Source organism: Alosa alosa, chromosome 17, assembly GCF_017589495.1.
Source record: "Alosa alosa isolate M-15738 ecotype Scorff River chromosome 17, AALO_Geno_1.1, whole genome shotgun sequence".
NCBI classification, from domain to species: Eukaryota; Metazoa; Chordata; class Actinopteri; order Clupeiformes; family Clupeidae; genus Alosa; species Alosa alosa.
Genome location: NC_063205.1, coordinates 1822444 through 1834943, shown reverse-complemented (window position 1 = coordinate 1834943; position 12500 = coordinate 1822444). Strand labels below are relative to the sequence as shown.

General features: G+C 45.5%; 1 protein-coding gene across 1 annotated transcript in view; it reads right to left on the bottom strand.

Annotated features, from left to right (window-relative positions):
* The window catches only part of wnk1b (WNK lysine deficient protein kinase 1b), a gene marked incomplete at its 5' end in the record, with an annotated part of 120937 nt that overhangs the window by 61192 nt on the left and 47245 nt on the right, over window positions 1–12500 (bottom strand). Inside the window, 3 exons of the mRNA XM_048268756.1 lie at window positions 608–765; window positions 3405–3625; window positions 11618–11790. Of these exons, the coding sequence (XP_048124713.1) occupies window positions 608–765; window positions 3405–3625; window positions 11618–11790 (552 nt within the window). The remainder of the gene's footprint in view (window positions 1–607; window positions 766–3404; window positions 3626–11617; window positions 11791–12500) is intronic.

Genomic DNA, 12500 nt, shown 5'->3' with positions numbered 1-12500 from the left:
GGTCATATCGCTGCAGGCAGGCTACTGTATGGCGCGCACAAGTGAGAGAGATAAAGCCCGCCCAGAAACAACTGATAGGTAGGTCTTCAAAAATAGCACAAAGAGAGCTAATCACTTGCCTATCGATCTCAAGACATGAAAATGGACAATAGTCTCCACCCAGACTATGGGAAGTTGACCCCCGAAAAAAAACTTTAACTTTTTCGGATCTACACGCATTCAATGGAATGACATATTTTGATTCAAAATGGCATTTTCAACAAAGGTGACTAGTTTGCAGGTGTGTGTGTGTGTGAGTGTGTATAGCAGTGACTGTGTGTGTGTAGGTGTGTGTGTGGCTGTGTGTGTGTGTGAGTGTGTATAGCAGTGGCTGTGTGTGTAGGTGTGTGTGAGTGTGTGTGTGTGTGTAGCAGTGGCTGTGTGTGTGTAGCAGTGGCTGTGTGTGTGTAGTGTGTGTGTGTGTGTGTGTGTGTGTGTGTGTGTAGCAGTAGCTGTTTGAGTGTGTGTGTGTGTGTGTGTGTGTGTGTGTGTGTGTGTGTGTGTAGCAGTGGCTGTTTGAGTGTGTGTAGCAGTGGCTGTTTGAGTGTGTGTGTCTGTGTGTACTCACGCTGGTCACTCTGCGGTAGATCTGGGCGGGGTTCTGGCACTCGCTGTAAGGGTACTCTGAAGTGGCCATCTCCAGCATGCACATCCCAAAGGCGTACACGTCCACCGACTCATCGTACTTCTCCTCGTACATCTCAGGAGCCATGAACTCAGGGGTACCTGCACACACACACACGCACACACACACGCACACACACACACGCGCACACACACACACACACACACACACACACACACACACACACACACACACACGCGCGCACACACACACGCACACAGATTATGTAAGGGATAATGTATAGAACGCCAGTCATTATTGGGAAAATAAGTCCCGACAGGGCGAACCGGACCCCAAAGCGTCAGCAGATGACCGGCGTTCTATACATTATCCCGCTTATTATACGGCTACTTGCCAAAACGAAAAATAAAAAATAAACCGGCGCTTTGTTGAGAAACAAATAGTTCGGGAACACATGCTGAACTTGAATTAAACATTCTTTAGAACACAGCTGATCAACCGGCCTGCCTTCACTTTTTGAATGAAAATCCGCTCGGCGTAGCCCACCTAAAATGCACAGGGCCAAAGTGTTGTAGTTGCTGCAATTCTCCCCTAGATGGCGCTGCTTAATCTTTGTTGGCTGAGCCACCCTATGTAGTGTAGCTAGAGAAGATCAACTATCCTTTTCCCTTTTTCCTCTCTCACAAGTCAATCGTTATATGAAGAAACGAGTGAAATAAAAAACATTAAGAAACTGACCATTTAGAACACAGGGAAAAGTCATTCAATACTTGAATTATTAGCTAGTAAAAAGTGTCTAAAAGCCTTAGTTATCGTGGAACAGCCTTTTACACTTTTTGTTTCTTTGATAAGTTTAAGAATCTCCGTGAGTACAACAGGAGGGAAATTGTTTGATAGCCCGCCATGTTAGTTAATTAAAAACTAAAAGATAATCTTTGAATTTCCCCTGGGGATCAATAAAGTATCTATCTCTATCTATCTATCTATCTATCTATCTATCTATCCAGATAAGCTTATCCCATTGATTCAATACTATGCACATTTTATGTTACTTTGCTATTTCTGTTATGTCCCTGACAATTTAAAAACAGTCGGAGATATTTTGATATGATTTTGTTTTGCTAATTCACCGACACCGCTTTTTGTAATCTACTGCTGCAATTTAGAACGCATTTTGCATACATGTACGCTATCGATGAAATGGCGTGAACGCGGAATTCATGTTTATTCAGTTAATGGTGGTTACCTAACGAAGCCAATGTGTTGAGGCTTAGTGCCATTGTAAAGAATGTTTGCAACATCTTTTGCTTCTAATTCCATTCATGGCTACATGATTTTAATGAGTTCATGAGTTCAGTAACTTTCTAGATAGGACATGTTAAACTTGAACTGTAGCACTTTTGCACTATTGACGGTATTATTACTGAGTGTGTTCTATTTGAAGTGATATGTTACAGTTTATTATGCTCATGTTTAAACTGAATGATATAGGAGTTGAATTTGAGTAACAGTGATTTTGAATGTGTAGTGATAAAGCCATGTAGAGCTACTAATTAGATATTTTTTGCATTGCTGCATGCAGATTGTTTTTTTTTTTGTGCATATTCTGCCATCTGCCAGAAGAGAGAGAGAGAGAGAGAGAGAGAGAGAGAGAGAGAGAGAGAGAGAGAGAGAGAGAGAGAGAGAGAAGAGAGATGGCGAGCCAGCCGACTGAGTGTGACAGTAACTAGTGGCCATCAACCCGCCGGGTGGATTGCATGCTTTTGGATACATCATATAGATAAGATTTATGAGATCTCCAACGTCCTTTTATTCAACAACCCCACAGGCCTTTTATTCAACAATTTCATTTTTGAGTTCAACAACCCCACAGGAACTGAACTGAAACTCAATTGAGTTGAACACTGAACTAATTGACTGGACTAATTTTCTTTTTTTTACTGACTGACTGCTATGGGGAAATTCTAATTTCTAATTCTGTTTTCTATGTGCGATTCACCTTGTGGAATGTAAATAAATGTTTTGATGAGCTTTTCTATTCAACAGTGGTCGAGCTCCATTCGCTCTAAGAGCTGAACCTTAACCCCGATTTTTGTTGTTTAAATATAATCAATATAGGTTATATCTTAATTGATGCTTCTAATTCACATCTTTCATATTACTGCGCAAGGACTGGAACTTCATTAAAAAGTGAAAGCAGACGGTTGATCAGCTGTGTTCTAAATAATGTTTGATTCAAGTTCAGCGCAGTTGCTGCAACTATTTGTTTCTCATAAAAGCCACGATGAAACGGTAACAAATAGGCTATAGCCTAGGCCATGTAGGCTAAAGAGTCATATCATGGGGAGTTTCTGTTTTGGCAAGTAGCCATAGAGCGGATAATGGGATAGAACGGTCATTATTGGGAAAATAGTCCCTTCAGGCAGGGTAGAATAAGACGCTACGCATCGATCCGTTCGGCCTGGGTCGGGATTTTCCCCATAATGAGCGGCATTCTTTACATTATCCCTTACTTATCACCCGAGAGAAGAAATACTCTTTTCTGGTTGGCTGGTGGGTGGCTATTAATTCTGAATAACAGGACACCGCTCCATATCAATGCTTATGAATGGTAACTATAACAACTATATAGGACGACACGCCAGCGCCGGGGAGTTCTTTGCCCTCACCATTCATTAATTCCATATAACAGGACACCTCGGCGGCCGTTATCCCTTACGTAAACTAGTGATGAGCTCTAATGGCCAAACACAAACACACACACACACAGAAGTCATACCGATGACGCTCTTGGCGAAGGAGGACCTCTTGAGCGTGGCGAGCCCAAGGTCCCCGATCTTGACGGAGCCGGTGGGGCCCGTGATGAAGATGTTGTCACACTTCAGGTCGCGGTGGATGATGGGCGGCAGGCGCGTGTGCAGGAAGTGAAGTCCCTTCAGGATCTGACGACACCAGCTACGCAACACTTTGATCTTCATCACCTTGAAGCGCTTCAGGTACCTGCACGCGCACACACACACAGAGGGCATTTGATTTAGACTGGAGAGTGGAAAACAAAAGGACTCGAGTGGAGAGTAAGTAGGTTTATTGGCACTTAAACAGCCTGATAATAAGTGTGTGTCCTCTAGATCAAACTGGACCATGGAGTCTCTCCATCCACACGCACACACACACACACACAGAAGTATCCAGTGTAGTGTGAGTCCCGTGCTGTGTGGGGGGGGAGGAGAGTAGCCCAGTCAGCACCTCCACCCAGAGATAGGGGGCGCTACACACAGGCCAGTCAACAGGGCCTTACACAGGTGTCAATCAAACACACACACCCACACCCTCCGGGGTTATCAATCAGCATACACACACACAGGCAAAGTGCCAGTGTGTCCTGTGTCAGAAGGTAAACTGTTGCACGCTAGTGTGTTTCTGTGGGTTTCTGTGTTTGCGGTCCGACCAGTTTGACTTGGGCTGACAAATACAAATAAGACACCACTACACAGCTATTTATAGCTTCACACACACACACACACACACAATGCAAGTTCAAATACACAATCACACACACACGGGCTCACATGCAACAACCACCCCCCCACCACCACCACCCCAACCACATCCACACATGCAATCACATTCATACACACACACACACACACACACACCACACACACACACACCACACACAGAGAGAGCAGCAGAGATGGATGGGGGATGGAGAAAAAGCCGGCAGGCAAACGCAAGAAACTTCCAGAACAGACAACGACAGAGAGAACGACAGAGCAGAGAGCAACAGAGGAGAGAGAGAACGACAGAGCAGAAGAGAACAGAGGAGAGAGAGAGAACGACAGAGCAGAAGAGAACAGAGGAGAGAGAGAGAGAACGACAGAGCAGAAGAGAACAGAGGAGAGAGAGAGAGAATGACAGAGCAGAAGAGAACAGAGGAGAGAGAGAGAACGACAGAGCAGAGAGCAACAGAGGAGAGAAAAGTAGGGATAGAAAATGAATAGAGTGATAAAGACAGGTGAGGAGAAAAAAAGGATAGAATGAGAGGAGAGGAAGAGAAGGAAACAGGGGAGGAGGAGAGGAGGGTAGCAATGCTGCCGGAGCAACTACACCTCTCTCTCTGCACACTCTCCCTCTCTCTCTCTCTCTCCACACTCTCTCTCTCCATCCCTCTCTCCTCACCTCTAAAGCTGAATGTCTATATCTGGGCTGGCAGGGACCTGTGAAGTGTTAAACTCCCACTCTGGTGTTAGCCTGCGCTAGGTGAAGTGGACTGGGTGCTTTACACTCCCAACAGGGTTTCCACACACACACACAGTCCACAGGGCCCTTAAGAAATACCCTTGAGACCCTCTCAATCACACCAGACATATTAGAGCAGGTGTGTGTGTGTGTGTGTGTGTGTGTGTGTGTGTGTGTGTGTGTGTATAATATGTATGGTCTATGATAATATCTTAATTGTAGGTTTAACAATGTGCGAGCTGACAATATTATGATCGGTGCTTTTGTTGCTTGAATGCTCCAGTTTGAAGTAAATAATTAAGAAAGTAATAATTAAGTTTGTCTTCAATGTCTTTAAAAAGAGTGTGTCATGTGGTGTGTGCGCGTGTGTATGTGTGTGTGTGTATGTGTGACATGTATATATATATATATGTGTGTATATGTGTGTGTGTGACATGTATATATATGTGTGTATATGCGTGTACATCCTTCATACAGGTTATCTGTGGAAAACAACTCACAGACCCAATACCCCTCCAAGTAGCATAAAAACAGGCCCATGGAGTGCCAACAACTTTGTACTCGCCACTAACGGGTGGATTGAGTGGCTATGCGACTGTGCCCCACCCAGTGTGTTTTCCCCTAACCCTGTACAAGCCTATGCCCATGACATCCAAGCGCCCCACCCAGTGTGTTTTCCCCTAACCCTGTACAAGCCTATGCCCATGACATCCAAGCGCCCCACCCAGTGTGTTTTCCCCTAACCCTGTACAAGCCTATGCCCATGACATCAAAGCCCCCACAGTGTGTTTTCCCCTTAACCCCTGTACAAAGCCTATGCCCATGACATCCAAGGCGCCCACCCAGTGTGTTTTTCCCCTAACCCCGTACAAGCCTATGCCCATGACGCCCAAGCACCCAGTGTGTTTTTTCCCTAACCCTGTACAAGCCTATGCCCATGGCGCCCAAAGCCACCCAGTGTGTTTTCCCCTAACCCTGTACAAGCCTATGCCCATGACGCCCAAAGCCCACCCAGTGTGTTTCCCCTAACCCTGTACAAAGCCTATGCCCATGACATCCAAAGCCCCACCCAGTGTGTTTCCCCTAACCCTGTACAAGCCTATGCCCATGACATCCAAAGCCCCCACCCAGTGTGTTTTCCCCAACCCTGTACAAGCCATGCCCATGACATCCAAAGCCCCTGCACCCAGTGTGTTTTCCCCTAACCCTGTACAAGCCTATGCCCACATGACATCCAAGCCCACCCAGTGTGTTTTCCCTAACCCTGTACAAGCCCTATGCCCATGACATCCAAAGCCCCCACCCAGTGTGTTTCCCCTAACCCTGTACAAGCCTATGCCCATGACATCCAAGCGCCCCACCCAGTGTGTTTTCCCCTAACCCTGTACAAGCCTATGCCCATGACATCCAAAAGCCCCACCCAGTGTGTTTCCCCCTTAACCCTGTACAAGCCTATGCCCATGACATCCAGCCCCCACCCAGTGTTTTCCCTAACCCTGTACAAGCCTATGCCCATGACATCCATGACCCAGTGTGTTTTCCCTAACCCTGTACAAGCCTATGCCCATGACATCCTGCCCCACCCAGTGTGTTTTTTCCCTAACCCTGTACAAGCCTATGCCCATGACATCCAAAGCCCCACCCAGTGTGTTTCTTCCCTGTACCCTATGCCCATGACGCCCATGCCCATGTGTTTTTTCCCTAACCCTGTACAAGCCTATGCCCATGACATCCAAGCGCCCCACCCAGTGTGTTTTCCCCTAACCCTGTACAAGCCTATGCCCATGACATCCAAGCGCCCCACCCAGTGTGTTTTCCCCTAACCCTGTACAAGCCTATGCCCATGACATCCAATTGGCCTCTCGAGAATAGAGTGTTATTAAGAACATGCTTGTCAGAACAGACTAATTTCTGAACTGGTCAGGTCTACAAATTAAGCATTCAAAACGCGCTGCTTTCTACCAGAGACAAAGTGGGGGAAACCGTTGGTACAAATCCAGAGCTGATCGAAATCCTGAGTTTACCATCAATACAGAACCGATCCGTGTGTGTATGACCTGCATGAGACGCCCACTTATCTAGGGGCGATATTTAATATAGCTGCATGAGGCGCCCACTTATCTAGGGGCGATATTTAATATAGCTGGGGAGTGGAAAGAGCAGGTGGAGTACAGAACTGCTGAGTTCACTTCCAGGCTGGACTTCATTGATGCTTCACCACTTCCTCTGCTCATGAAGCTGGAGGCCATTAGACAGGTTGCCCTGTCTAGAATACAACATCTTTTTGCTGAGACTGACACTGAGTCAATTGAATGACAAAACGGTTTCTTTAGTGAGAAAGTGGTTCGGACTGAAGACTCATACTACCAGAGACATCATTTTCCAGTCCAAACAGGATGGGGGTTTTGGTGTTCCAAACGTGGAGTGGATATATAATGCAACAAGACTGTCAAACCTCCTTAAAATGCTGAACAATGATGACAACACCGTAAGGGACCTTGCTAGATCAGCTCTGTTCTTGGACATGAAATCCATAAAAGTCCCCTGGCAAGAGAAGGTGAGCCAAGCTTCCTGGGCTTCAAAAGAAAATCAAACTTTAAAATGGAGACACACTGTGCTGGTTTTGGGGTCTGGTCAGATTGGCCTGACCTCAATGACCTTTGCGTAAGAGTCGGAGTATCCTTGGACTGGGTGAAACCTGACACAGAAACCATAATCGTTTCTGAGGATTTGATAACTGACAGTTTAACCTCAGTAAGGGCTACTGTTTACAGGACATCATCGATCACCTGCCAATGCACGAAGGTACCTTGTAAAGCTACAACAACAGCGACAGCAACAACACTGGACTGGTTTAAAACTACAGGGAAAGCTTGCTTGCCTTCCTACTGCAGATCATGCTGTCTCTCACTCAATACTCAAAAACTCTGCAGTTGATGAAGACATAGTGACTTTTGCAGCCAAAGCCAGATTACAAGTTCTTCCAACTAGACTCAATCTTTCTCTTTGGTACCCTAACACATTCTCTTCCCACTGTTTGCACCATGATCGTCAGATAATTATTGAATCCCTGTCTCATGTTCTGAATGGCTGCTATGTGTATACGGGAATGTACATTGCCAGACATGACAATTGTTGACTTACTAGTTGAACACATAATTTCATATGCTTCACCATGCAAAATCTAGAAGAATGTATGCGTCTCACCTTGCATGTTCAAACTCTGTAATAGTGGAAACAATGTGTTTTCAAATGTTGCTGCAAAAAAGCAACATTTGTTGTTGATGAGGACAGCAGAGAAGTAACCATTCTTGAAGTAGGCTGTGCATTTGACTACATTCTAGAGGATGCCTACCTTACAAAGCTTTTAAAGTAACAACCACTCAGATACATTGTTGTACAGCTTGGGTACAAATGTAAGCTGTTGGTGTATATATTTGGAAGCCTAGGTAATGTCCACAGACTAGTAGTCAGGGGGTTGCAGATTGCTGGTCTCTCTAAGACAAGAGCAAAGGCTCTAGCAAAATTCTGCTCAATTTCTGTGATAATGGGCAGTCGCCACATCTGGAGAAGGCACTGTTTTTGTACCCATGAACTGAGACCAGAGGCATAGGCTACTGGGTTTACAATGCTGGTATCTAAGATTGTTTGTGTTTAATGACATCTATTGTAAAATGTGAACACAAATAAAGGTATTAAAATGTGTGACATGTATAAGAGTGTGTGTGTGTGTGACATGTATAAGTGTGTGTGTGAGACATGTATAAGTGTGTGAGTGTGTGTGCCATGTATAAGTGTGTGTGTGTGTGTGTGTGTGACATGTATAAGTGTATAAGTGTGTGTGTGTGTGTGTGACATGTATAAGTGTGTGTGTGTGTGTGTGTGTGTGTGTGTGTCATGTAAAGTGTGTGTGTGTGTGTGTGACATGTATAAGTGTGTGTGTGTGTGTGTGTGTGTGTGTGTGTGTGTGTGTATGTATGTGTGTGTGTGTGTGTGACATGTATAAGTGTGTGTGTGTGTGTGTGTGTGTGTGTGTGTGTGTGTGTGTGTGACATGTATCGGAGTGTTAACCAGGCAGCCATGTGGATCTCCTCTGTGTGTTTCTGTGAGTGGGTGTGCATGGCTGCACATATACGTGTGTGTGTATGAGTGTGTGTGTGTGTGTATTGCACTAGAGCCCATGTGTGTATGAATGTAGGAGAGAACACCAAACAAACACAGATACACAGATACACACACACACACACACGCACGCACACACACACACACAGTGCTTAAAGCCATAAAACACCTGCAAGTTAGTCCTGTTACTTCTCTCTTTGGATGTTCTTCTAGCGTGTGTGTGTGTGTGTCCCTCTTCCATCCCTCTGTCTGTTCTCCAAGCGTGTGTGTGTGTGTGTATGTGTATGTGTGTGTGTGTTGACCCGTTCACCCGTGTGATTGGTGTATTGTTGGGTCTCAGACAGCATTTGATTGTTTAATTGTGTGTGACTGTGGCTCTGTTCGTATGACACAGAACAGAGATGACGCAGGCACACACACACACAAACACAGACACAGACAGATACAGATACAGGAAGAAACACACTGACTCACTCACACCAGCACAGTATGTGCAAGCAGACACACACACACACACACCAAAACACATACATGGAGACACTCCAGACACTCTCTACTTCATTTTACAGTCTAATTTTTACTGACTAGAACGGCTCGGGGTCAAAGGTCATACGGAATCGATTAATCTGCACTAATTTTAACTAAATTTTAATCAGTTATTTTTTCTCAAATTAATTAATCAAAATTAATCAGTTATTTTGACAGCCCTACTAGAAATATTGTAAACAAAGTAGCATAGTTGGCTACCATATCATAGTCTACTGGTTGGACTGATCAGTTTCCCCATGTGTGTTTAAGTTACAAGGTAATACTTGTTATCCTGGGACAGGCCCTTTTGGGAAACATTGGTATTGAGATGATCAACTTGAATGCAAAAAGTTTTAAACAAATATGTGAATGCAAAAAACATGTTTTAAACAAATATGTGCAGTGTGTGTGTGTGTGTGTGTGTGTGTGTGTGTGTGTGCATGCTAAGAGAGAGAGCAGGGCAAGGAGAGGGGTTTACTTCTATACAGTTTGGTAAAGTTGCACACATAGTCTACAATGAAAGCAAGGAGAGGTATGAAATTATGATTTATTTATTTATTTTTGGACAGCGTAGGCTGCTATTAAAAGCAGGAGATGTGTGTTGCTTATCGACACGTTTGATTTTTGGAAGTTCGCGCCGGATGTGTTGCTTATCGACAGCATGGCCTGCAAAAGCTTATCTTGGCTGGTAAAAGCCTTTCGCAAAACACTGTAAGGGAAAGATGTGTGTTCATGCTAACAAGGGAAAGAGATTAATGTTCTTATCGGTGACAGCGTCGGCTACAAAGCGCTATGAAACATAACAGGAAGAGAGATTAATGTTCTTATCTTGACGCGTGGCTACAAAAGCGCTGCTTAAAACACTAGCAAGGGAAAGGAATATGTTGCTTATCTTTGACGGCGTGGGAGCTACAAAAGCATAGCAAACATAACAAGGAAAGGGTGTGTTGCTTATCGCGACGCGTGGGGCTATAGCGCCTATGAAACACTAACAAAGGGAAAGAGATTAATGTTCTTATGTGACGCGTGAATACAAAGCAGGACGCGTGGCTTCGCCAAGTGTGTCATTGCTTATCTTTGCGGCGTGAATTTCGCGCTAAGCAGAAGGCTATAAAGGGAAAGGGTTAATGTTATATCTTTGACAGCGTGAGCTACAAGCATAGCAGAAACAAAGGAAAAGGGTGTGTTCTTATCTTGACGCGTGGTTCTAAAGGGGGGGAAAGGGTGTATGTTATCACGGTAGCGTGAACTGCAAAGCGGGAAGATGTGTGTTATATCGCGACGCGTGAGCTATAAAAGCGAAGAATCAATAGTATTGCTTATGTGGCCGCGTGGCTGCAAAGCGGGAAGATGTGTGTTATCGCGGCAGCGTGCGCTTCGCCGGAGATATTAATGTTAACTATCGCGGCCGTGAGCTACAAAAGCGGGAGATGTGTGTTTATCACGGCGATAAATGTGTGTTGCTTATCGCGGCGGCGTGAGCTACCGCGGAGATGTGTGTTGCTTATCAGTTTGAATCGCTAGCAGAAACACTATTGTTTGCTTAGCCCCGCGTGAGCTGCAAAGGGGAATTCTGCCTTTTTTTACACACAATTTAGATCCTAAGATGCAGACAGTTTGGAATCGCATATCGTTACAGCCCTACCACACACACACAGATCCTCAGATGCAGACAGCATTGTACAAGAGTGTGTGTGTGTGTGTGTGTGTGTGTGTGTCGAGCTCAGCTTTGCCTCAGGCATCTGTCCACAGGAGGGAGCTAGAGAGACTAATCTGAGCTAATGACAAACACATAGAGACACAGACAACAAAGAAGGACTCTCTACCCCCCCCCCACACACACACACACACACACACACACACACACCAGAGGAATGGCAGGAATCTGCAGTGGCAGCACAGGCTGGTGAGTGGGCAGTGTGTGTGCAGAGCTCAGCCGTGTCCATCCATCTTCCAGTCTACCGGCCCACACACATAAATCCATTCTCATATGCCCCTGTCTGCTGCTGAGGATGTGTGTGTGTGTGTGTGTGTGTGTGTGTGTGTGTCTGTGTGTGTGTGTGTGTGTGTGTGTGTGTGTGTGTGTGTGCGCGCGCGTCTTACGTTTTGAGAGTGCCGGAGGTCATGAGCTCGGTGACGAGGACGATGCACTTGCGCCCTTTGGAGGGCGACTCCCAGGAGTCGTAGAAGCGCACGATGTTGGGGTGCTGGAGACCCTTCAGCATGCCCGCCTCCTCCTTGAAGCGCTGCCGCTCCGACTTGGACAGCTTACGGTCCTAAAACACACACACACACACAGCAATTTAGTAAAACTCATACACATGGCCCTCATTGGACACACACACGTACACAACACTTTAGTACTACACACACACACACACACCGCCTGAATTGGACACGCCCACACACAAATGCACACTACTGGGGTTAAACAGGGTCCGCAAAGAGGGAGAGGATCTTACACACATCTAACCTACCAAATCATACACACACACTGGCCAAATTGGACAACAAAACTGGGTAACCAGGGTCCTGCTGCAAGGATCTAACCTACTAAAACACACACACACACCAAAATTCAAAATGTGTGAACAAGAAAACAAAACACACTCAGATAGCACTCCCCTTAAAATAAGTTGAGCTTTTACCAGAAAATGACACTGGGCATAGTCGTAGCCAGTGTTGGCAAAGGCATTGCCATCATATACAAACACACACACACACAGACACACTCGCACACCTGAAGTCCACAGACCCAAGCTACTTCATCCCTGTGCCATTTGGAAGCCCCCTGTAACCCAACACTGCCTTCTGACCACTGTGCACACACACACACAAACACACACACAGGGAGAGAGAGAGAGAACACTGACTCAGCAGAAAGGAGGACCCAAAGGAAATAGATTCTTTCACTTCCTTCAACTGACCCCTCCCATTGAAGTTGTTATTACAAGAGCTGCGAGCATTAGAGTGAGAGAGAGAGAGA